This window comes from Puntigrus tetrazona, chromosome 23, assembly GCF_018831695.1.
Source record: "Puntigrus tetrazona isolate hp1 chromosome 23, ASM1883169v1, whole genome shotgun sequence".
NCBI classification, from domain to species: domain Eukaryota; kingdom Metazoa; phylum Chordata; class Actinopteri; order Cypriniformes; family Cyprinidae; genus Puntigrus; species Puntigrus tetrazona.
Genome location: NC_056721.1, coordinates 14,057,762 through 14,085,317, shown reverse-complemented (window position 1 = coordinate 14,085,317; position 27,556 = coordinate 14,057,762). Strand labels below are relative to the sequence as shown.

The window sequence follows — 27,556 nt, the reverse complement described above, 5'->3', positions numbered from 1 at the left end:
CGAATAGAGTGCATCATTTAAAGTCGTTTCAATCATCTGACAGGCAACTCGTACATCCTTGTTCTGACCACTAGAGGCAGCAGAAGCCATATAAGCTCATATGAAGACATGCATGTCACTTCCTCTAATAAATACACCACACAAACATACTTAAAAAGGTTTTATTGAGTTGCATGAGTGATGGCGATTGCTTAGAAAGGAGATTATGAAAACACACTTATGGCTTTTGCAGGACAGAGTGAAAACAAAAATCAGATAGCACCTTATATAAACATTTTACAGATATATTAACAACTTCATCATAAATTCTTTTGTAAACATACCAAACTAATATAAAATATTCCTGACAATTACAACAAAGTAAATAAAGGTTATAACGGCAGGCAAATTAGGGAACTACGATAGTAACACAAAACTACTTATAAAAAATAAAAAGATTTTGTGACAAATCAAGAATGACATGCGTATAGGATCGAGGATGACTACAAAGTTAATTTATTTCTACAAAAAATGTACACAGGCCTGGAAAGACTGTTGGATGACAAAGCATATATGCTCGGGAATGTTTCTAATTAGTCTTTTATTGTGGTCATTTCGTAAAAAAAACAGCTATTGAGGTCAGCACAGATTAGAAAGGATTCGGGTTGAACTATTAATCTACTAACCTATGGCTTTTTGAGCAACCACTTGAAAATGAAGTTGTTGGGGTTTTTTTTTTTTGCCTGTAATCCATTTTGCAGGATTAGCATCGTCAAACGCATGCAACGCATCTTGACTTGAATTGCACCAAAATGTTTTAGGCTAAAGAAATATGATGGGTTTGTGGGGGAAAAAAAAGAAAGAAAGAAAGAAAAGAAAATCAGGAATATTTCCCCAAAAAACCCTTTTGCTGAGTAATCAACATGAAACCTGGCCCATGGAAGGCTAATTTCTAACAGCTGTGGAAAGATGCGTAAGGCAGAGTCAGCATTATTACGTCAACATTTAGAAATCGTCAGCCACCTTTTCAACGATTTGATGATTTTTTTGTTTTCCTCTCATGTCTAGTCAAAGCCAAACTGGGATTAAAAAAAATTTCCTGGGTTTAAGTTTAAGCTTTGTTCGCTGATTGCAAGCAGGGTGATCCAACAATACACAGTTCAAAATGAGGTCATAAGCTCACGAGACGCAAGTTTCTTTAAACTGTTGCAAAACAAAAGGTAACATACACAAAAAAAAATGGCCAGGTCTGGAGAACAAGCTAACCTAGAGACGCACAGCGAGACATGTACACACAAAGTCAGGCACAGAACATGTTTGAACAAAACTTAAAATGAGTAACCAATAAAAGGTGGTCTTGTCTTACCACGCCATTCAAAGAAAATAAATAAATAAACGTAAATAATAATAATTCACCGTGGAACACTGTAGCTCTGTCTTACATGGATCGCACTTACTGTATGTTGCTGCTACAAGTTTTTTTTTTTTTTCTTTAAAACACAATGAATCAAAAGTCTACGGCTGATGCAGTTTTACACATATGCGTTTTTCCTTTTTTCTTTTCATGAAATATGCATATTAAATTAATTGAAAAATCACATATATTAACATTCACTTTCCAATAACTTTACACAAATGTTTACCTAAGAGTGTGTGTGCACTGATGTTGCATGAGAACCAGAACATTCTGTGAGATTAAAAACTGGAAGACTGTCGCGATGAGCTCGGGATTTGTCCTTGAAACGTAATTTGAAGATGACATGAGTCGAACGTCACTACTTTTGCTACCACTTGAGAAACAGAGAACACGAATGAGATGATAGAGTTGATATAATGGGCTAAAATGACACCACCACAAACACACTGTAAAAGTCCTTTCCGACCGTCAGGATAGAAACGTGGGTATATCGTGGGTAACGTGTTGCGTGGGATTTTTTTTTGCGGTCAAAAAAAATGGGTTATCCCGTAAGTATCCACCTTTGAAAAATATCTGAAGTGTCACGAGAATCGGGGTTACAAAAAGGTTGTACCTGGTTATCGTTCAGTTCCTTCTGAAAACGCTTCAGCCTTGACTACCACACGAGGACAGGCTGTCATAGAGGGAGTCGCTCAGGGACTCGGGGGTCTCCAGGACCTGGGGATGGCTTGGAGACAGACCGTCGTCGGGTCTCTCTCTCACCAGCTCCAAACCGGTGTCCCTCACCATGTCTGGGTTAGCGGGAATGCGGCTTTTGCCTCTACGTGCCTGACCGGGTTGAGGAAGACTTCTCGGCTCTCCCTCGCGGCTGGCTACAGAATCACTAGTCTTGTTGCGCTGAGGGTAAAATGGGCCAAAGAAATGCAGTGAGTGAGACAGACAGTACATGATAACACGATATTAATACTTTAATCGTTTAATTAATCATAATAATACTTTATTACAGTCTGTATGTGGGTATTAAAAGATCTATTTAACTGCTGTTAACTGTTATGGCTGACAACCAATGAATGATGATTTTTTATGTTTTTTATTAATAAATTGCTCAAATCATAAACTAAAATTTAGGCTCAACAACATTGTAATGTACAGTGTTGATAATCATTTTGGCTCATATTGAAGATTAACTTGCAGTGAACTTTAGATGATGGCAAAGGTCATTTAAATGGCAAAAAGTAAACATGCTGCTGAACTTTACCATGTGTACACTAACAGAAATAACATTGTTCAAATGTTTTGGGCCATTTAGATTGTTTTTTTTAATAAATTGACCCTTTTTCACAAGACTGTGATGACGCTTTTAACGGTCATAAGCATTGTAAACCCTCAAAAGTTTTCATATTTGTATTTTTTTAAATATGTATTTGTATATTCATACATTTTATTATATACATTTTACATTATATATAAATATATTTAATATATAAACAAATTTTTCTTAAAATGTATACACATGCATGTTTTTGTAGTTATATATACACAACACACACATATATTATGTAAATCAACATTTTTTATTATGGATTAATCGTTTCACAGCGACTTGTCTTGTTCGGTGCCTCTAGGATCTTAAGTGATGCTCACCCTCTTAAATGAAGTCTTATGACTCACTGGTTCCACTCCATCTCCAACGCCAAGATAAACCTCAGACGGCTCTGCAGATGCTTTGAGGTTTGGGAAAGTCCAGTTCTTTGTGGGGCCCAATTTCAAAGGTGCTCCACAGATATCAGTGCCTGAAATAAATCAATAAATCAATGCTGAGAAATTAAGAAAAAACAGCACCTGGACATCAGTCTCTTAATTAACGTACAATTATTCTACACTGACAACTCGCATAAGTGATTAACATAAAGTGGCAGCTAAAAGTATTATATACCATCATGAACGATGTTTGCGATCTGGCTGGTTGGAATCTTGTTTTCCAAAGTACCAGTGTGATGATCCATATCCTGACCCCCCATATAATCCTCTTCTAAAGACGACAGCTCTCTCTCCAAAGTCCAGGCCTTGTGGGACATTTTCATCCCTGAGCCATGTTTTCCTTGGAGATGAGAAGGGTCACTCTCCCCATGGACCTTCCCTTTGGGAATGCTTTTGCAACCAGCATTCGCACTATAGTCCGGAAGAGGGAAGGTGCCAATGCCACTGTCAAGGGTGTGTGTGGAGATTCCAGATCCTAAAAGAGAGGAATTTTAATAGTATATTATTAGTATTTTATTATTTTAATACAATATTAATTTGAATAAAAATTAAATGACTTATTATACATGCACAGATATTTTCAAGCAGCACTGCATAACACAGAATCACACCCTAAACATCAAGACAAAGTACAGCTGCTGCCGGATGACTCGTATATGGAAGCCACAGAAATTCAGACGCACCTAGATTATTCATCATCACTGACAGGTAAAAACCCGTTTTTGTTGCTACATGCTAACCAATTGAAATTCCTGCCTCTGGAAACAATTGAAAGCCATCGTGTCATGCATTGTGTTCATGCCTTACCTGCAAAGTGTTCATGATGAATCGTCTCAGCCAGGTTCTCATCTGACGTAATGTCTTTACTCAGTAACGCAGAAACCTGTGAGAGAAAGAACATTAAAACTTCTAATAAGAACATTTAAAACAATAATGTGCATCATATTCATGAATTTCACTTTTTACCTTTTCCATGTCATCACTGCTTCTTGTCTGACCAGCAATGCCAGCGCTCTGGTGACCGAATACAGGTCTTGATTTACAGTCAAACGAGAGGCGTCGATGTGCCATGCTGATGCTGCCAGTGTCCTTCCCATCAACCCTTATGGAAGAAATTGAATAAAAAGTTGATTTGAAAATAATATTCATTGTGTGTCTATAGTATATTACTATATTTCAGCCTTTTCCTCAAAGACCAAGCATATGTCTTTAAAATTATTTTATATCTATATTATTCTTTCCGGTGCTTTTTAATAAAATGTTTTTGAGATCTACCTAACAAAAACAAATGAAAAAATTAACTTCTGATTTCAATTAAAAAAAAATACTACAATTTATTAAACCATGCGCAGTAGCAGACACTATAATCATGCAAATTCCAAGCTGATTCACAACTCAAATTTCCATTTAAGTCTCAAAGCACATTTTCCCACCTTACTCATTCATTAGTTATTTTAATTATCTTTCAACACCTGCAAACCTGCACTACAACTGTGCACTTGAAGATTAAGAAATTAGGGATTTAAGTAAATAATTTGGCCTTTGATCTATGGCTTTATTGTGAGTTGATTTCTAGACTCAAGATAAAACAAGATCTTAAAAAAGAAAATTATATTTAAAAAGTTAGTGCTTTCGAATGATTATTTGTAATTAATCACATTCAAAACAAAGATTTTAGTTTACATAATAAAACATTTAATCGTGTTAAGACAAACCAAATGTCACAAACAATTTTTTCCATGTTTGAATGTACTTCTTTATGTGCCATCTTTTTTAAAAAAAAACAAATGTCAAAATGAAACATTGTAAAACATTCTTTGTACTCACCGGTTTAGCAGTTGCTGCATGAAGTTGTCAGATGGCACTCCTCTGTACATCACAGACAGCTGCCCCTGGGCCTGGTCCATCACTACCTCGCAGGAATGTCCCTTTCCTTGTCGGTCCAAGGCCACTCCATTCACATAAGCCCGCTCTTCTTCAAGAGCTTTATGCAAGCCCTCTGCCTTCTCAATCAGCATGGAAATGTTTAGGCTCTCGCTCTCCGTTTTCTTCGTAGCCCCCTTGGAATCCTTGCCCACTGATGATATATTAAGTTTCCAATCTCTCTTGTCATCTTTCGCTTTTGACGTTTCTGGTTTACGGCTAAGAGCTGGAAGTTTGCTTTTTCTCAGACCAAACCAGTTGGCAATTCCATTGGAAGCCTTTTGCTTGACCTCAGCCATTTGCCCTTTATCCTGCTCTTGCAGTTTCAGCATATTTTCCTCAATGCCCTTCATGACCTTCTGCTCTATAGAAGACTGTGGACTGGGGGCAGAGTGCCTTTTTTCTTCAACATTTTCTACTGGCCTTGGCGGTGGTGGAGGAAGACTCTCTCCGTAGGAAGAGTTCTTCTTCTTATTTGCCCTGAGATGGCTCCGGTCCTCCGATTTGGACATGTACCTCTGAAACTCTTGAGTAGGTTTCCCATCTCTGCTCATAGAAGGTGGCACAGTTTTAGTTGGGGATTTGAGGGGAATTTTATTGGGACTGCCACTATGGGGAGCAGCAATATTCTTTCCATTATATGAAAGACTATGAGGTGCAGTACTCTTAGCATAGCTCCTCAAAGCCTGTGCAGCCTCTAGGTTAGTAGATGGTGGATGCATCTTAGACTTTGGACTCTCCTGCTTGGCTAGGAAAGTTCTGGAAGATTCATGTTCAAGTTTGGAGACTAACGTACTAGAGGGAAGAGACCTAACAGCTTGATCAACATGCTGAAAAGCTGCTTGTTTTGAAACAGCACCATCAAGATGACCTGAATGGTATGATTTATCCTCAATGGAATCTGTATTTTTAGGAAGTCTATATTCTCCTGACTTACACTCAGAGGTTCTGTCAGCAATTTTGCTTTTATCGGTGGCTCGTGTCGGTATGCTTGCAGGGGACTGAATTTCTTTCTTCTCTGCAAGTGGAGGACAAGCTGTGGATTCGTCTGGGTTCCTCAACTTGCCAAGTGCAGCTAGTCGTTCTTTAAAAGAATGACTTGATTCACCTGAATGTCTACCAATACCTGATTTCTTAGGAACGGGCGGTGGATCGTTCCTTTTAAAAGGTGATTCAGAGCTTTGTGAATCATTATCTACCATTTCATTTTTCTCTTGGCTCCTGGACCTTGTGCTTATCCCACTCTGAGCCTTCTGGGATGACGACTGACTGGGCAGACTGCGATGATTGACTTGCTTATGCCACACTGGGCTATCTGAGCTGTCCTCTTGGTCTGAAGAATCAGACTCTGGTGATATTTCCTTTTGCTTGAGGCTCGTAGGTCGCTCTATACCAAACTTTGTCTGCTTTCCTTTCGCTCCTTCATTAACCGGGCTGGCATTTTGAAGAGATGAACTCACTTCTCCGAGCAGCTGGGATACATCCGTTTTGGACATGTCAGAGACATTTTCGTAGTGTGGAATTTTCTGAGGGGTCTTCTGAATGTTAGAACTTTGTGTAGGCTTGGCTACACGAGTTGTTTTAGGGATACCACAGCCAAGGTCCTTTGGCAATGGTGCAGGGACATCATCAGGCTGGGGTGGAGAAGTTGGAGCAGAGTGTGACTCCAACTTAGAAGGGGGCAGCTGTCTTTGCCTCTCTGTCGTGGTGGCTTTCCGTGTGGCTACAGGGGAATTGTGCACCTCATAGTTGTTGCTCCGGCAAGGGATCTTTGAGCTACGAGTCAACTGAGGACTGAGACGAGGTGGAACAGGTACTGCAGAACGTTCTCCAAGAGTGGGTATCTTAAGGAACTTGAGCAGTTTGGAAGGTGAGGCCTTGACCTCTCTAAGGCAGGAAACTTGATTTGGGCTGACGGCAACTTTTGATCGAATGGACTGCGGATCGGAAGGGGTGTCTTTCACAGGGACGGAGATATCATCCAGTACTTTTGATGCAGTATGATTCTCATTAGGAGAAAATAACAGACCTTTGTGGACTGGATCATTGCTGTCCATCTCACAGTGTGCAGTTTGTAAATTGTCTTTGAGCCCGAGAGTTGGCAACTTTGAGGTGGCTATGTTGGCTCGACAGACACAGTCAGCATCTTCTTTTGTTGCAAATTCTTCCTTCTCTAGTCTTTGTGGCGCTACAGAGTTTAAGTGCTTCAAGTCTGAGTCCAGTAGCACCACATCAATTGTGCTATCGTCACAAATCGTCTCGTTGCAGGTGCTGCCGCTTGACCTGTTGGATTGAGATTCAAGCAGAAGGTCAGATAACCTGTTCTTGTCTCTTGTTTCCACCAACACATGATCAGATCCTCTGGGCTGATCTCTTTCAGAAATGGTCAGTCTTGAGTATAATTCAGGGACTTCTAATGAGTGCGGATCAATCGGTGGGTTAAGACCTTGCTCTGCTGAAAGAATGGACATATCTCCAGATGTCCTGTTTATAAACAGTTCACTTGTACCTGTGGCAGGCTTCACGAGGCTCTGCATTTCCATGTTCTCTTGGAAATCGGGCCGAGCCAGATTGAGGTTATCGATGGTAATGGGAGCTGAAGTGCAACAGTTGTGGCTACTCTTGGCTAAGCTGACTGAATCTTTATTGGACAGCATCAGGCATGTGCTACAACTACCACATTTTACATTGCTGTGCTCTCCTCCATTCAAATGCTGATGTGTGCAAACATCTGGACAGGAATGGGAACAATGTGCTTTGGGTGCATTGCACCTGGATGAATTGTCTCTACAGGCTAATACAGCCTCCTTAGAGGCAAGAGCCTGGCTATAGTCACAGATTGAGGGAATGCCGGAGGAACGATGGTACCGAAGCGGATCTGTTTCTTCAAGCTTGCGGAGGACCTCTAAAATGTGTGCTTTCTTCTTCAAGAATGGGGACATGGCCTCCATGGACGTGGATGAGCCTTGAGTCTCTGGTAAGCAATTTTGTGCACATTCACTGTTTCCCTGTGGATTCAAATCATAGGGATGAAGAAAAGTTGTCATACAAGACTGAATCAACAAAGAGTTTGTGTACGGCTCTTACCTTGGCCTGTGCATTCCTCTGAGCCTCAATCAGTTTGTTAGGTTCACTGTGCTGCAGCTCGCCGATGTGCTCCAGACAGGGTCCTGGCTGCTTTGATAAGACACATCAGGTAAGCTTTAAGCTTCTTATTATATGAATCAATTTTTGGATTATGCAAAACACCTCATGTATAATAACTATGCATGAACAACAAGGGTTTTTTGCCTGTTTACACACAAATTCCTTGTAGTTAAATGAAAAAACGCTTGCCCAAGCAGCCCAGGCAAATTAAACAGGAAGAGGTTAATTGAGCCATTTTCTTCATTTTGCAAACAAACATAATAGGACATCCCTGTGGACTTTAAAGAATGTTTTGTGAAAAACAAAACTTCAAACTAAAATCAGACCTGCACTGTACACTCAATGTCATCATATACTGAAGGATTTAATCAATTACCTGCTGATGTACACATGATTGACTGTGCAGTTTCTCCTGCAGGAGCTCACACAGTGTTCTGTTCTGCCTCTCCAGATCAAACACACGCATTTTCAGCTTAATGCATTCCTCTCTGAGATCCTAAAAGAAAAATCCACAGCATTTAAAAACATTTTAAAAATATATGACTAGAATATGTACACCAACATTATATATTAAACATTAAAATTAATTATACATTAAAATAATTTCTGAATTTAATAATTCAATAAGATATAATAAATTCAATATTAAAGTAAAAAAGTAAATAAAATCTTTAGAATTTGTATCTCAAATGAAGAATTCATAACTATGTCCCTGAAAACCCCAAAGTTTGTACCTTTTGATTGAGCAAAGCCTGGACAACATGGTTGGCGACCTAAAAATAAACACATAAATTAAATGTAAAAAATGCTATCAGAAATATATATATATATATATATATATATATATATATATATATATATATATATATATATATATATATATATATATATATATATATATATATATATATATATTTTTTTTTTTTTTTTTTTTTTTTTCTCTGACCAAGACAAAAACATTGCAAATCTCCATAGAAAGGCTTAGTAAGGAACTTACCTCATCCAAGCATCGTTCATATGCTTCTCTTTGACTCTCGTTTGCTAATGAAAGGGCAGAGTTCTCGGCCTATACAAAAATAGACCAGTTAAAACAGTATGTCAAGGAAGAAAAGTAAACAAAACCATATTCTTAGAAAAAGTATATGCCACTTACTTGAAGTTCTCTCACTCGTTCCAGAAGCTCACTGCTACTCTCTTCCTCTAGATAGGACTCCAGATCACCCTCCTCAGACTCAAAGTCCTCATCTACTCTATTTTGGGCCTCTTCCGACATCGTCTCAACCTAACAAAAAGAAAGAAATTGAGGAGTTTAGAGGAGTGTTTGGCGAAACCTGTTTGAAAACACATTAATGCAATACTCTTTGGTGTGCTAATGAAGCAGAAATCAAACTCCACCTTTAAAGAGTTCTAGATTCTTGTTTGATTTAACCAGTGTTTGCATATTGTAAACAACTGGTTAAACAACCTGTAAATCAACCATTCAAACATTCTTGTGTACTTGGGGTTGTTACAGAACACAACAGCGGTGTGCCTTTTAATCTCGATGTAAAAGAATTAGCGTGATTATCACGTCTTTGTGACAGCTGGGAGTGAATAAGCAGGACTTGAGTCCCTGGCAGGACACTTCTTCACTTTAAGGGTGTCATCAGAAGGGATTAGACAGAAGAGGTCTGAAAACACTAGAGGATTCCAGCCATCATGCAGATTCATGACCTACTGACTTACTGACTGGGGCACAGAATCAGATCCTCTTGGCCTGCATTTAAACTTAAACGAAAAAACATGCTTTTTAGTGTGTTCTTAAAAATGATGGCGGTCAAAACTGGCTGGCAAAGCAAGAATTATCATTTGTACATTAAGACATTGCTTTATGAAATGTGAAGATGCACAGTATGGCCCTTACCATTAGTATGAGCCATATAGTGCATTCCTACATTTAATAAAGTAATGGCTTAATCCTTAGTACTTCCATTTTAAAGGCATTAACTAATATGCTAGTCAATATCAAAACATTTTTAGGTTATTAAAACTTTTATGAGATTATTAATGATTATTAACATTTAGCAACCAAAACCAACGTGACCTAAAATATACTGGAAAAATATTTGCTTCAACTCAAAATCTCAGTAATACCAAATTATAATTTAAACACGCTCCTCCCATGTTTCATGATTTTGAAGGCTGGTTTGTTGACGTAATCGTCCTTATTGTTGAACTACACCACAATAGTAACCTCCAGTCACCTTCATCCACTTATTCCTACAACTGCACTATACCATAAATTTGACCTTCAAACCGAACACCGGATGTAATCAGCGGATGGACTATCACTACATAACAGAATCTGAAAATCAATATGTTCATGGGACTTATTCATTATTGATCCTCTAAGCATTCTGTGTGCTCATTTATGTAGCAAGCTTATCTATAGACGTCTAACTCTTTGCGAGCGAATAGCTTAAATGAAAACCCCATATCTGAAAGCAAATGAATACAAAAGCTATTGGGGTCAGAGGGTTGGCAGGGTGCAGCGGGTCAGAGAATACTGCTCTGTTTTAACAGTAAAGATGGTACTATTCGACAGGCTCCAGGCCACACTATAGAGTTGGTAGTTCCTGCTGTGCCAGGAGGCTCCTTTCACATGACAGACTCTTTTCACAAAGACACAAGGCATAGCTTTCCGATAGAGGAAGATGTATTTGTGGCATAACTGTCACACATTAAGCTGCGTGCGTAACGGAAGCCTTTACATTTTTCATATAGAAGACGCTTTTATCCACAGTGACTAACAACACAAAAATAGAAATATAAGTGAAAGACCAAAATTAAAGTCAAGAATTTAATCCATCTACAAAACCACAAATCCTATAAAAATTTCACTTCTACCAGATGTTTAATAAATAATTGTATAAATTACCTATTCAAAATATTTAAATAAGTTGATAAAATATAAAAATGAAATGGCAAAATGGTAAAAATAAAAGAAAGCAAAAATAAAATATACAAATCAAACTTATCTCCACACAAACACACACACGCTTAAAAAAAAATTAACAATTTGCTAAAACATAATAAAACAAAACAAAAATAAAGTAACCAAACACTCACCAAGAAATTAATATAGTAAAAATCCAATGCCTTGGGCAAAAAAAAAATGAAATTTTATATCTTAAAAAGCAAGTTTATATGATATTCCTCTGTAGGGTGAATATAGTTAGAGGAGTAGAACTAACCGGTATTCCAGGTTAGCACTTTTGTTTCTTCTCTGAAAAGAAAACCTAAATAAAACATCCCTCTGGTTTTCACAGTGTCATGCTCGAGTCCTCATGTGCGTCTGTCTAAAAGAGTTGTGTGATATCGATGATCTCGAGCTACAAGGAAGTCAAATCTGCATATTATGCGTAATGGCGTGATGACATATTAGTTTCACAACATTTGCAATACAGGATTAGCTAGAACTGTGTCATGTCTCTACGTTTTCACCACATGCGCTTAATGTTTGACCGTTTTCCGAATGCTGGAGGCCAGGGCTGGGCAAAACCTCAAGAGGATCACCACCAGCCTCGATCACCTTTTCTTTTCATCTGTGAATCACTTGCAGGCAATAAAAAAAAAAAGTATGGGTAAGTAAGCTGATTCTGGTAAAACAGAGCCTCAAATGCCTATTTTAGAGACTTTATGATAATACTGTCAGCAGAGAGATGACTGTCAGTCAAGAAATTCCTCTCTATCACTACTGTACTTTTTGGCCTTCCTCAAAAGTCTCCAGAGAAACAACATCCAACATTCCTCAAGAGATGTTTGGACTAACCAACACGGAATCAAGATTCTAAACTAGCAGTTCAAACTTTATGTAAATAAATAAATCTAAATCCATTTGGTCTGCTTCCTTCTATCTAGATGATACGAAAACAGGCTATTTTTAGTTTCTGTCAAGAACTACCACACATAGCTTAACCGCACCACTGAGTCGGCACTCAATTATCAAGGTTTGACCCTTTTTTGTATCATTGAACTACAGCAATGTATTTGGGAACAGACATCCTGAGGGCTAATGGTCTCAAGTACAGTAAAATAATTTCTTAAACACTGAAGTACTGTGTTCAGTAGAACAGGGCTAATCCTCTGTCCTCTTGTAAGGACCTAAGCAGATTAGCATCAGTTTGCATCTGGCCCTAAACTTAAGGTTGCAGCATACAGACTGTTATATTGCTCTTTGCTGGACACGTGACAACCTTGCCAGATCTTTAAAAGGGTTGTTTATTAAATACATGATCACTTATTCTCATCTTGTATTTTCTTTATTCAAGAGCAAAAAGGCTGGACTTCAGCGTAACAGAAGTGAATGAGGACTAGATCTGCCAAGCACCAAAATTAAAAAAAAACAAACAAGTTGTCCATATTTGAACACTGACCATTATTCACTAATAATTATGTCCTTAGATTTCAGATCAGGAGGATAAGTCTGAATGCTAAAGAAATTATCACGATTATTGTGAATTTGATACACTGATTCATTTTAAAGGTGCAACACAAATGATTGATTAATTTACAAAAGTTAATATTATGAATGAATCGTGGAATACCACTATGATCGTGCTTTTTGCAACATTGACAGTTACTTAACTGAATAGAAACAACACTGAAATTAATTGAACTGAATAATGATGATTTTATCTTCTGTAATTCTGCTTTATAGCTGAAATTGAATGTTTCAGAACGAATTCTCTTTTTTTTGCTGTTTATTAACGTGAAGCAACTTTGAAATAATCTCTATTATATAAAGGTGATAAATAAATAATGTGACGTTGTTCTACAAACGTAAGAGTAAGAGTAAATGACGTTTTTGGTGAATTGTTCCTTTTAGAATCATGCATAGAAAAACCCCTCACTGATCAACCACTATTGGGGGTGGATGCATCCACCATAATATCCCAGGATGGAGATAGCCCTGCTCTATATACTATAGCACAGTGGAGTCGGTTTTGGCGACAAGCAAAAACAGAGGCAAACATGCACCCATGCCAACAGGATTCTTGGCAGAGCTCGAGCACAATGCAAGCCCCTTAATCCACTGATATGCTGTATAGTAAACATAGCAATAAAGCACTGTGGCGTACCCAAAACAGGGCCCCAAACTCATTTGTCTGTAAAGCAGTACATTTATTGAGGCTAAGCTTCTGAGAGACTACTGTTAATGTTGGTAGGACTTATATTCTCACATACTTCTGAGTCACTGGCTTGGTATGATGCCCAGAGGAGAGAAGTCTACAGAATGTGACTAAGACTAGAAATCAAAGCTATGCTCCGAGACGAGACTCCGACAAAACATGGCGGAGTCAGACACCAGAGGCCACTGTCTCTTTTGCTGGATATATCAAACACAAGAGAGACGCTCTTATCTGACAATGTAGAGGACAATTCTTGAGAGGTCGATCGAACGATGTGGAGGAGAAGGCTTTTTAATCAGGAAGAAGGACGAAGGAGTTTTAGATTGCACACAATGTCAAATTTATTTTTAACCATCATTTAGTGAACCACAGGCATTCGTTTACAAGCCTATCTGTACAAAGGAAGGGCGTCAAGACTAGCAGAAAATCCCAACCAGAAGCCTTCTAATAAAACTAATTTATATACTTTCAGCAATTACGAAACGAAACGGATGGCTGCAATATTAAACCATTTGAAACTGGTAATTAATGCTACAATCAGTTCTTGTTCTTGAAAGAAATTAAGTACAAGTCAGTTGAATTTAGCCTTATGTGTCGGTGTGCAAAAAGAATCCATGTTTCTTTCACCAGGCCTCACCAATAAACCATGAATGGATAATCGGCTGCCATGGATCCGCTTGTCATTTTGCATTTCTAGGAGGGGTGACTTCGTACAGTTGCGAATGATATCTCGAATAATGCAAATTAGGATTTAAAAGAGTGTCAAAAAAAAAAAAAAAAAAAAGAAAAAAGGGAAAGTGGATGTTGGGGGAGGCCCTGGGTGGTTCAGAGGGGTGGAATAAAGCCAGTGTGAAGGCAATCAAACAGAAGTAGGGCTCTATGGGATCCCAAAATGTGCTGGGAGCTCCACCTCCATCCCCCACACTCGAGGAGTTATTAAGAAGCAGCCAATCGGCATCTGCAGAGACGCTCTCTGATTATTCACACCCTGCACAATGGGCTCAGAGCCCTCAGACACCTTCATAACCCAATTATTGATCCTTTCGCATGATTTACGAGCTGATAAAATGATCAATCACGGAGATAGAAGAAACACACAGTCTGCAAATGCAGTGAATAGAGTCATAATGAATAAAAGCACTCTGTGGCAAAGCAAACAAACATACAGACCCTCCATCAAGTCCCTAAGGGCATTATTTTTTCTCTTTGATGTAAATTATTCCGGGGATAAAGAGTCTCTGAAGTATGGCGAGGCAGTTTCTATTCCTGAATGTGGCATTAAATATATAAAATCTTTAATAATGCAGGTTTATGCAGCTGGGGTAAAGATTTCCTTTGCAATTTTCGGTGTGCTTTAAAGATTATTCGTCCACTTGCTCTGGCTGTCGCATCAGTGACAGCAAAGCCCCCCCAAAAAAAAATGTTTATGGACTCCGGTCCTCCATTTTGCACAAAACATAAAATGTAAGCCACGTTTCTCAGTAGCTTTCAGCAAAGTTATCACGCAGGCATCTGCAGACTCATGCACTATTGTTGTCCTTTGCAGCAGTGCACCTATCTGGATGAAGTACGTTGTCTGCATTTGCACGGCCTTGACTGCAGCATGAGCTACCTAAACACATTTAAAAGAGCACTAAGCAAAAGCTCCAGCTCCTTCGTGGACTATTTGGATTTGCTGACTAACTGTGAATGAACTCCAATCTAATTCTCAATTACTTACAGGCGGCTTTGAGTTAAATAAGGTGATCACTCACACCCAAACAATGAAGGATATAAGCCATGTTTCCCCTGATCCAATGCGAAACGATATGTGTTTATTAACATTTTAGCATGCAACTGCTTCTCTAACCTAGATGGCGACGCAATAGACTTTTTAATAGTCCATTTAAAAATGGCATCAGCTGTTTTCCAGGACAAGAAAAACTTGCATGGGTCGTTTCATCACGCTACTCCAGCTTAAGCAAACCGCTTTGATCAATTAGCATATGGAATCATCAATGACCTAACTGCAACATCCTACAGCTTTAAAAAGCATTAACGCAGCAAGGCAATGTACTAAAATATATCAAACAGACTGCAATGCAACTGTTTGCCAAGGGACAAATGCATAGTTATTCCATACTAAGCCAAATCTGATCACGAAACACACTCCTGACAAAGTGCCTGCAAACACAAGTCACTGAAATACAGCAAGAAACATACAGTCGGGATTCAGTCGTGGCTAAAAACCAGCGCTGCCGAACAGCTATGCATAAAATTACCTTTAATTCCAGTCAGAGCATCCCAGGCGTTTCAGTGCAGCCCATGCAAGGCGAATGCGAGACACGGGAGGAGGATCCGCAAATGCCACAAACGCCAATTTTTTTTACGTTTCTCTTTGGAAATCCTCCTCACGTTATTCTGAAAGTACAGTTGCGGTCCTTAAGCAAGTGCGAGGAAACTGTCTCTGCCGTCTGCAGTGGCCTCCATGTCCTCCCATTGTTCAAGGGAGTGTGAGGCAGGCATCCTACCCCAATAGACCCAGCCTACTACAACAGCTGTGGGCCAGCCCCCCACCTCTCCTCTGAGTGTCTCTCCCTCCTCCAACGGCTGCAGCTAAACATTAACCCTACGACTGCTGGAGAGGCCATAAAAAGAGAGGGGGTTATATTTCAAAAAGGCACCCCGAACAAAGATGAGGACAAGGACGGATATCCGAACGAGTGCAAGGGAGAAAATGGAGTTACCCAGGCAACTCAGCCCCTTGTCAAGGAGCAGGAGCTTCTTTTCTAAGAGGATTGAGACTGCTTTATCAGACTTGCACTGATTGGATTGCAACTGCAGATACTGTGGAAGTCAGTGTGCATGACCAAAAACTGACCTGGATAAATAACACTGCCGCCAAAGATGTAAATGTGTAGGAAAAAAAATAAAAAAAAAAATCCCAGAGGCATACTTGAGATAAAAAGAAATGAAAACTATATAGAAATATTTTAATAAAAATGACTAAACGAATAACAATAACTAAAATTACTAAAACTAAACATTATATATATATATATATATATATATATATATATATATATATATATATATATATATATATATATATATATATATATTTATAAATATTTAATATACCAACAATAAAAATAATATCTAATGCAGTTGTTTTAGAAACCTTCAGCTATGAATAAGTATAAATAGCAACACTACTTTAGCTATACATATTCAGACAGATGCCTTTGGCCAGTGCATCACATTTATGCAGAGCGCTGCCATTATGCACATATAAAAAAAAAAAAAAAAAAAGATGTTGACTTTGATTTAGTTATGCTCTGTCTAGCGGTTTTAAAAAGCATTGTGTGTTAACACAAACCCAACACCAACTTAAATATACAGGACATAAGTTCAGCTAGAAGTGAAAATTTAGTTCAGCTCTGGAACGCAAATGAAGATATATATTTTTTTATGAAACCCAAGAGTTTTCTGTACCTCTATAGACATAACTGACACATTCAAGGCCCAAAAATGTAGAAGGGACATGGCTAAAATAGTCCACGCGACATCAGTGGTTTAACCTTCATTTTACAAAGCTACAAAAAATACCTTTTTTGAGTGAGAAGAAAACAAAAATAAAAAAAACTTTATTCAATTTCTTCTCTTACGGTCAGTATTTGCCACCTTTCATGAGAAAGAAGGTTTTATGGGTTTGGAACGGACATGAGGGTGAGTAAATAATGACAATTTTCATTTATGAGTGTACTATGCCTTTGGGATATATACGGCAATCTATAAAAAGTCAGGTATAGGTACATCATTTTTCGTGTTCTGCATTGTCTCGCACACTACTTTGGCTATGAACAGATGCATCTAGTGTGCCACTTTTTTCTAGCGCTCACATCAGTCACACATGCACAGTATGGACATCTGCGAATGTAATGTTGACTGCAATGTTATAATAACTTTAATAAGTGTAATGTTGTCGAAAATTACTTCACGCAGGCAGTCCACAAGCCAGAGCTAGAGAGAAATACATAAATGTAACATACTGACTAGTCAACTTTAAAAAATATATTGTTTATGTGCATAGTAAAACTAAGTGTAATAAAGTTTTAAGCCAAACTAGTATGAATGAAATTGAACCTGGGTTTTGTCATATGGATTGAGCTCGATTCTGTCATGTATAAATTCTAACTGTTAACCTATACACACATACTGGTAAAGTAAGGAGGACATTTTGAGACTTGAAAACATTCCCTCTGCTCAAAAGAACAACAAAATTCTTGCAGGCACTAAAAGCTTATCTAAATATCTCAGAGTTATGGCTAAAGGGTTGGTCTACAAGGCCAAAGGGCTGAAAAAGCTCGTCCCTGACTGTGAATGAACCTCAGATCATGCCCCTGCCAGACACTGATTCATATGTGCATGCCTGTAGGAGGAATTCCACCTCAGCTAGTGTTAGCGTCTTCACATGAGACGACCAAATTGGATGAAATGACCCAAATGCGAGGGGGTCACATGTTGTCTTGGAGTCAACAGTCAAGGGGTGAGAGCTTTCTGGACAAAGGGCCATTGTGATCCTTTAAACTCCACTTTCACGTCTCTAAACACCCCATGAGGGATAGACTTACGGCATTACATACAATGATCCGGATCCATAATGAGGAGTATTGTGACATGACGGTCTTAAATGTCAGGAATTCAGAGCAGAGACTTATTGGGAGGTCGTCTTGGCTTTCCAATGTGTTACCAATTCACTACTCAGCAATGACATGCAAAGTGGAGCACACTTGAAAGCGTCTGTAAGCCCCAGGTGCCAAGTGACATTAACATGCTTGTAACAGTTCTGCTGAACTACATCTCCTTAAACACAGCTGGACATTTGGCCTAATTAGAAAATCTCAAAGGAAGTAATGCAGGCAATTACATTTCAAGACTGTTGATTGAGCCTGACTGAGCAATATCTGGAGCTCGCAAATGTTATGTAACTACAACAACATCGTGATTTGATAGAGCTGATTAGGGAATCTTGGTTTCTGTGTGGGAGCTCGTGAAACGCTTGAGAAAAGGATGTTATTGAGATTTCTTGGTAACAGAGTTATATTCCACAGATACGCAACAGAACGAACTGATAAGAAAATATTTTAATAGATGCATAATATATTAGACTACATCAGTTATTTATTTTAAAATTGGACTCCATCTATTTTCAGTGAATACATTATTATTTCTATTATTTCTATTATCGTGTACATTATTAGTAGGATGCAATGTAAAAAATAATTGTAGTCTATTTATATAGATAATGAATAATAATAATAAAACTAAACTATTAATAAAACTATTAATAATTAAATCAATATGATTTAATTTAGGCACATTGTTTTGAAATGTACTATTGATTTTAGTAAAGTGTTTTTCTTTTAGACAGTACTACTACCATAAAAATAATAATCAAAAATAGTTATTGTATTATTGTTATCTGATTTTCCAAAGATATGTAAATAAATATTATTTCAGTACGTAAATCAAATGTAAAAACTACTCTCTTTTTTTTTACACTATTTATTAATAATTAATTATTGTCATATTGTCAATAATAATAATAATAATAAAAATAATAAATGACTGCCACACATAAACCAGATGACAAACATAAACCAGCTTATTGGTATTAGCGTGAATTTTAATACCAGCGCATCCTTAATAAAAAAAATCCTCGCAACAGACATTTGTTAGTGTTTGGTCCACTTCCATTTGCCAGCAGTTGGTCTATGACAAAGCATTTGGGTGACTCAGGATTAAAGGAATAAATCAGGCTCATGGCAAAAAAAGCCCCCATTGAGAGCGAGACAGCTTAATGGGCGGTAATGTGCTGAACTCCATGTGAGGTGGAGGGGCTGATCCACCTTTTAGAAATGTGACACTAGACCGAGGGGGAGAAGGAGGGGCAGGACGCCACTGTGCTACACTGACCGGTCCTTCTGTCCCGCGGGGAGCACGTCTTCTGTATTACAGCAACAATTACGTAGTGGTAAACACAGAAAATTGGGTACCATGACTTGCAATAAACAATGACTTATCTAATAGCATCCATCCTCCTAGACAGGAATCGCATCAATTCATTGAACAACGCATTTCAAATACACCAAACTAGCATGAACCGCACAAACACGCGGAGACAAAATAACCCGCCTGACAAAGCAAATCTGACTTAGAGGTCACAAACACGAGTAAACGCTGTATCTATGAGACAAGGACATCTGGTAAAGCCAAAGCGGAATAATCTTGTAGTCATGGTTACCACCTTGACTAAAATGTCACCCTGGCTACTGTATTGGGAAAAAAGAGGGAGGGTCGGGATCGGGTTCCATTGATAAACAAAGGGAGAAAAAAGCCACGCGTTTAACAAACCTGGAAAAATGTTCTTCCATTGTAAAATAAACAGCTCGGCATAATAAAACAGTGGGCTATACGCTTGGTTTACAGACTGGCATGTGAGCCGGTGTCCCCGTGCCGGCACTGCAGTAAAGTGCACTGAAGCCTGGCTTTCTGCAGACTGCAGAGCCAGTGAACATGGACACAGCCACTAAACATCTGGACACCAGGCGTCGTGGCTCAAAGCGAATGCCCTTCGGCAAGTTCCAGCTGGGACGCGCAGCCATTTCAGCTTTCTACCTTCCCTCTTTTGTTCTGCCGCATGTGGCCGCAGTCCACTTAGAAACGCAAGAATCTATATTTAAGCGTATTAATGTGTTCGTGTCCTCCCATTAATCCCCTGCCCTACATACAAAAGTAAATTCTACCTGACAGAAAAACTTGTGGTTCCCAAACAAAAACTTTTATTAAGTGGTTTTATTGGTTGACTGATTTTTTTTTTTTTTTTTGTATAGTTTTTCAGTCCTATGTGGTTCCTGATTCAATTCTGTCAGAAAAAATACACTGACAAAATACTTTTAAAAAATCTTTACGTTGATTTAAATTGATTAAAAAAAACTAAAAAATTTTAATAGTTTAGTTTAGTCCTCTGCAGTAAAAAAAAAAAGTAAATGGTGTTTGCCAAAAAAGTTGTGATGACTTAATTCAAGCATTAAATTGATAAAACATTTTATTTGTACTTTATTTAAAGAAATAAACCTTAAAATGAATGGTACAACACATGTATTCATACCAAACCATAACAGTACAGATATCTCGGTTTTGGATGTAGCCTTGTGACGAATACAGGCAATTTTGCAGATTTACACTGATTTAATATTAAACATTACATAATAAAAGACCATGTCAATGTTTTTTAAACATAAAAAAACTTCAAATGAATTATTTCATTGGTTGAGTTTGGAAAAAAAAAAAAAATTCTGTTATGAAATATGTATAACATCTATTTGTCTGGCACGTGGCCTTGGCCTACGTAAAAATCAATATTTGAACCATATTCATATGTTCTGATGGTAGTCCCATCCGGCTGTTAGCCCTTTGTGCTACATAAATTTTGCCAGGCAAAAAGTTATGATCCCTAAATTAAAGCATCTCGTCGTTTTAACACTAACAAAAATAATTTTATTGACCGCTTTTTTTAAGCTTCTTTTTTAATTTTATTTAAATTACGAATTATGTTTCGTCCTCTCTCTTTTGTTCCGATGCATGGTCCACTTAGAAACGCTATCCATATTAAAGTGGCATTAATGTGCTCTGCATGTACTTCCATCCTGCCATTAATCCTCAGAGCTACATAAATATGTGAATTCCATCGGCCAAAAAAGGTTGCGAAGATAACCGACCGCTCTTATGAGCCAGATTGATAATGTGGGTGTTTTAAAAGAAGTGACCCTGTCGAAGGGCAGGATGCATATTTAACATAAACATAACATACATCAGCTTTGGTAAGCCTCCCGAGGGAATAGTTGGCGTAATTAACGGGCTAAAGGTCACTGGATCCTAAACCGCCAACGCTTTCATTTGGAGAGGGAAAAAAAGGGAAATGAAAGCACGTGAGGCCATTTTTCCTGGCTTTCAAACAAGGTGGTGGTGTGGCTTTTCAAAGGGGGTCCGTGACTGTAGCCTCTTTGTGCCAGAAAAAAGGGTCCCTTGCCATATCAAATGTATAGTGCTGTACAACTGCCCCCCTTTTTACACCACTGACGATGAGGTTTGTTTGACTCTCATTGCTGCCCAACCAAATCGTGGACATTTATCCCCTCTCTCCCCAAACAGGATGTGCCATTGACCTGGTTTGCTTGAATTGATTAAGGCCACATTCCAAAGCATATTTCCACGGAGTAAAACTATGAATTGAATGTTTGTTGCAGCTGAAGACTGGCGCACTGTGAGAAACCAAAGCAAATGTTTGCTTCGCTTTTTTTCTGCAGTGTGAATGTGAAGCAAAATAAATCCATATATTTTTGCAATGGCGCATTGCTTTCTCTAGGTCACAGCTGATAGGTTCTCTGAGCGCCACTGTTCCACGCAAAGGATAATGTTACTGGCAAAGTATACAGGAAGGTAACGGGAATGTCATCTTGACAAACCCACTGTAATAATATATACATTAACATATATGGGTTAATGACATATAGGAATGTCCACAATAATGAAAAAAATAATAATAAAAATAATTCAAATGTCATATATATATATATATATATATATATATATATATATATATATATATATATATATATAAAATGTATTTATTTTATTAATTTTTTGTGGTATAGTAGGAGTTAGTGACCATTGTTGTTAACTATTAAGCCATTGTTAATTAATTTTTAAATAATTAAATTAAAAAAAAAAAAACAGAAACTCAAAAAATAAACTAAAATGAATCTAAAAATAAAAGCAAATTTAAAATATTAATATCACAATAGCACATAAATAATATTAAAATTGACTAAAATGCCAGGTGGTGTAACCATAAATTAGAAAAATATTTTCCTTACACCTTGAAAAGATACATCAAAATTCATCTTAATGATCCTCAAAGTTTTTTTTACATTTGTTTTCCTTTTTAATTATTAATTTATAAATATCAGTTTTTCATGAGTTGCACCACATGACATTTTACAACCTAAACTAACCTTGCCTTGTCATATTATCAGATATTTTAAGGCCTTTTACTAAATTAACAGAAAACTAGCATCATGTCAACCGCATATGCGTGAAATGTTTGTTGACTACAGGTACGGATTTGCGAGAAAGTCTCGCAATGCTCCAAAAAGACTGGAAGGAGAGAATGCTACAAGAGTAATTGCACTCATCCAAATTTCTGCAGTGTTTGTGAAAACAGTAGTAATATCTTGGGGAGATGGCAGCCCACTTCCCTGCTGTGTATACGGCATATCTTTCTAGCATCCCAGAGTAATTGATGAGTTTTCTACATTTATATGATCCCCCAATCCATAACCATGGTAACTGTTTGCCGGGGAGCAGGGTGAGGGGAAATGCGCCAGCAGGGAAAACTGATAACAGACATTGCCGTCCTAACCCAGCATGGGTAAAACGAGAGCCTGCGTGTCTGGAGGGAGCGTAAACATGCTTTGTGCCAATGCTGGCCCATCAGTACACTTTTTATCCTTTTATGTTGACAAGAAAGATGCTGCTGTAATGACGGCTTCCATTTTCCTCACACTAATGCACGACTACTGGGCCCCAATCAGACTGCCGCTTATATAGAGGCTCTCAGAGCCAAACAGCCACTGCCAAAGGTCCAATTTCATGCCTCAGCCCTAATTGTCAAGAGCCATGTTTAGATGACCAAGCGCAGCACGAACGAAACTGTGCAAGCTAAAAATCTCTAGAGTTTCACATTTGAATTTAAGGAACTGCTCGCTTCCCTACTTTCTGGAGGTGCTTCCTTAAGGCAAGACCCCGCAAGCAAAAACTATTTTGAGCTTTTGGGCTATTTGGCTTTTTATAACAGACTAATGCAAACAAAACATCCGAAATACACTTTTAAGCGTTTATTTTACTGCACCTCATTTATTTGCGTATGCAGATTTAAGTAACATTGCATATTGTTAAAGGCTGTTTTCCCTGCTGAATAAAACAATTGAAACCAGCCCAAGCTGTTTGGCTGGTTTGAGCTGGTCTTCCAAGCCTGGTCGTAGCTGGTTTAGCTGATTTCAGAAGGGTTTTAACACTTCTTGAGTTGGTAAGGTAGGGAGACCAGCAGACTAAGCAGCTAAAAACCAGCTGAATACCAGCTTGGTCAGCGCTTAAAACCTGGTTTTAGTTTGCATATAAGTTTATTTTACCATTTTACTCCCATCTATATTGAGCTTTCGGGGGTCGCCAAAAAGCATTTGCATGGTTGTATAACATTTTATTCCCCAAATCACAGTAACTTTTTTTTTTCTTACATTCAAGAAGAAATAAAAATAAAACTAAATCCCCATCTGTTAAAGGCATGTCAACAAAATGTTAAACATAGCTTTATCTAAAGCATATGGAAACGTATGCAAAATTGCTCTATATTGAATTAATATATATATATATTATATATAAATATTGAATAAATAATTAATGCCTCATTGGTATATTTAAACGGAATACAAATAATAATAATGTAATCAACTAGGGTGACTATTAGTTAACTTCTTTACCGTATTGACATGACGTTTTGCCTTAAAGTGACATCGGCTTTTCAACAGCAAACATTAAAGCAGGGGCCAAAATCTGCAAGATATAACTTCTAAACTTTCACACAGCACCCTGCGTGATTTAATTCCTTTATCAGATGTTTCACAGGGGTTTTGTTAGTATGCGGCTCATGTGGCTCTGCTTTGTGATAGCAGCTGATCGGCGTCTCTGCTGCGCACCAGGATCAGGTGGCCAAGCGCAATCTCCACCAACCAATCTGGGCTCCAATCCACGGAATAACATCATGAGCCACAACCTGGAAAAACAACGAACGGCACTGTTCGCAAGCTACAACATAACAGAGTAACAACTCCGGGCCATGTGGGAGTCGTAACGTGTTGAAATGTAATGCAGCACCATGACTGATAGCATCTTATTTAAATATGTACGTATGAGAACAATAGCTGCGTGATCGCTTCGGCTCAGCGATTGCATAGAGGAATGCAAACTACACTGCTTTAACACGAGCGGCTTTCGGCAGAATTCGCTATATTTATTAGTCGGAAGTCCAGCCGTTTCTGTGGAAGCAAAACAATGAACGAGAAGTGAAAAGTGTCTGCAATCTGTTCGGGTCACTTCATCTAGTGCTAGAAATTGTTTAAGCAGAATAAAAATATAATCATTTGCAACCAAAATAGTTCTGGTGACAGACATGAGACTGTAATTACATTGCACGGTGAAGACGTCCGACGAGAAAATCTGCTTCGCACGAACCGCCTAGGGCTGAATGTGTGTTCTATACACTTCAAAAGTCTTACAAACAGGCAAAAAACCTAAGCGTTTAGATTTAGTTGGATAGACTGGAGACATGGTAACAGCTTCACATGTTCGCACATCACTTGAGTGAATTCACGGAGGAAAAACATTCCGAATTCCTTACTAAGTGTCTTGGAATCTCTAATAATGTGATCTTGCCTATGTCATCTGACTCCCATTAAGGACAATGCATGTCCGCCGGGCATGCAAAAACATCTAAAGCCGCACGAAGATAATGTTGTGATCATGGGAGTAGTTCGCAAAATTACCATACGACCATGACTATCAGCAAACAAGGGAGCAAGGCCCCCCCTGCTGCTTCTAATGTCCTCTGTGGCCATTTGGTTTACCGAGCAATTTGGAGTTTATCTCGCCTCCGATTGCTGTCAGCTATTTTGGGGACATTATTTACTTCATCGGTTGTGGAAAGGTCTGTCTGGGCAGCAAAATTCCAAAAGTACTACGTAAGAATAAATGGTTGGATTCTTCAATTAGAGGCACTTTGGATTACATTAAACCTTTAAACTGTGTTAAGGTTTTGGCGCAGTATTGAACATCTGATCACTGTCAATCAACTTTTAAGTAGACTTTGGTGCAATGTGCGATCGCAATGACGGGATTTAATTTTTACTTTATGTAAAAAAAAAAGTAATATGAAAGACCCATTCACACCAAGAGTGATAATGATAACTATAAATACAACAATAATGTTATTAGAATCCACACCATGCTCGTCCGCCGCTTTAAATTCTCAAGCTTGTTACAGCAGGGTGGATTCTGATTGGTTGTCCATGTTTGTATCATTCATCATCTGGAAAATAAAATTGTTCTGCAAATGATTTAAACTATATTGTTTATCTGTGCCTTTATTGTTATAGTTGTGCTGTGGAATCTGCTATTTTTTTAATATTAAGAACAATTTTTGGAACTGCATCTTTGTATTTATTTTCCTTTGTGCGAAAGGGCCTTAAAACTTGGACTTGATAACAATTTAACTAGCGGTCAGGAAACTGACTGCTTCTGACAACAACAAAAAAATTCTAAATACAATAGTCAAATTTTTGTTTAAAGATTGTATAACTGTAGTTATACCAATGGTTATCAACAAACCAAAAAAAACACACATTGCTACATTTTACTATAATAAAACCATGGTTACATTTTCTTGAGAACACCAAGTAGTGGATTCCATCAGATTGATGGAAATTGAATTAAAATTGCATGACGCCATGCCACTGCCATTTGTCATTTCATCATTAATAATACAATTTTTTTCCAGGAAATAGGCAATTGGTCTCTAAAATACTTCAATGGCAGCAATAACATTGATTCTTTGTATTTTTACAAAAATATATCACATCTGTACCAAATATGTTAGAAAAACTGGTGATGAGCGCAAAATATAAATTTCCCTTCGTATATACACAATTTCAACAGTCTTATAAATTAGGAATAAGCAATTAAAGACCAACAAAAATGAAACACGTTTTTTTTTTTTTTTTTTTATCATCATCGTCAAAGAAACAAGAAGTTGCCCCTAAATGAAAAAAATATAATAATAATAATAAAAAAATCACCCAAATATCTCTACTGTACTGCCTTTGGACGTTGAATATTAAATATGGGAGACTTGTAGGTTGTAAGCCAGTCTTAACATGGTTTTGAACATGGGACTAGCAAATGTGAAAAACATCTGTAAAATATTAAAGGGAAGGGGCTGGGGGCATGCTTTTACCCTCAATTACTCTTGAATTAGTTGCTGTTTTAGGGTCTCAAGCAGAATGAACTGCCAAAATTAGCGATTTTACTGTGCAGTCTGCATTCTCATCGCACTCAAGTAAACACAAGTTGCGGGTTGCCAAAGTGTGTAACTATAAACAGGCTGTGCGTTCACTACGCTGTCGAAAGAGGAAGGGCTATAGCTTTAACTACATAAAACACAGCGATCCGGGGAAAACTGATGCAAAGGCTTAGGATGAAATCGGATTATTGTGGGGTTTTTTCTTGTGCGCTGCCACGAAAAATATATGAATGAAATATACGTCCATATACAATGCAAACTCAAAAGAAAGCGACTGTGGCGGAATTAGCGATTTAAAGAGCCGAGCGCGATGCATTTCTGAGCAAAGCAGGATATCGCGACAAGCATCCTCAGTTTACAACCCCACCGGTGTCCCAGATAGCCGGATGGCTAATGCCCCACATTTCCCTTTTCAATCGTACACCGCGCACATCAACGTTTAATCCCACAACAAACCCCTCTACGTCTGCAATGCACGGCATTTTGCAAAATCGGCACACTTTGGACACCTAAACGCCAATCTGTGCGCGCGATATAGCAAGAAAAAAGGGATTTTTTTTACCTCGCGCGATCCTCGCGTTGCTTCGGAAGGTGTGAAAATATCCCCCGATGAATACCGCTAAGAAATACCTTGAACTGTGCTTTTAAATTCACAGCTTGTGGACATGTTTCTCGGTTTTCCCAGCCGCTGATTAGAGGTTTTATCGTCGTCTCTTCCCATCCGTCTCTCTTCCCGTGTTTAGGTTAAAGCACTCGCAGGAAAAGTGATGTCATGGCTTGAAATTGTGTTGCCCGCCCCACTTTTAGTAAAAGGGCCTATCTTGTGCTCCACGTAGCGTTTTCTAAAGCAAGTTTTCATTTATATATGTATATTTAGTAATATATAAATATTTACTAATATACGCGGTATATTTTTTATTGTCATCGCGTTTTTCCCCTCCACGCAGGGATTTTATTAATCGTGATTTGTGACTAAGCAGC

General features: G+C 38.1%; 1 protein-coding gene across 4 annotated transcripts; it reads right to left on the bottom strand.

Annotated features, from left to right (window-relative positions):
- Positions 1 to 147: 147 nt before the first annotated feature.
- Positions 148 to 27,348, bottom strand: nckap5l (NCK-associated protein 5-like). Of its 4 annotated transcripts, none has more exons than XM_043224783.1 (12): positions 27,138 to 27,348; positions 9,381 to 9,509; positions 9,225 to 9,293; positions 8,962 to 9,000; positions 8,604 to 8,723; positions 8,168 to 8,257; positions 4,985 to 8,088; positions 4,124 to 4,259; positions 3,965 to 4,040; positions 3,333 to 3,632; positions 3,041 to 3,189; positions 148 to 2,293 (listed from the first exon to the last, which is right to left on the bottom strand). In XM_043224783.1, the coding sequence occupies exons 2-12, from the start codon at positions 9,498 to 9,500 to the stop codon at positions 2,042 to 2,044; spliced, it is 4,455 nt and encodes a 1,484-aa protein (XP_043080718.1). In that variant the 5' UTR covers positions 9,501 to 9,509; positions 27,138 to 27,348; the 3' UTR covers positions 148 to 2,041. The 4 variants fall into 4 exon arrangements, with proteins under 4 accessions (XP_043080718.1, XP_043080722.1, XP_043080721.1 ...); XM_043224787.1 differs by having other exon boundaries at positions 8,168 to 8,254; XM_043224786.1 differs by having other exon boundaries at positions 9,381 to 9,503.
- Positions 27,349 to 27,556: the final 208 nt, after the last annotated feature.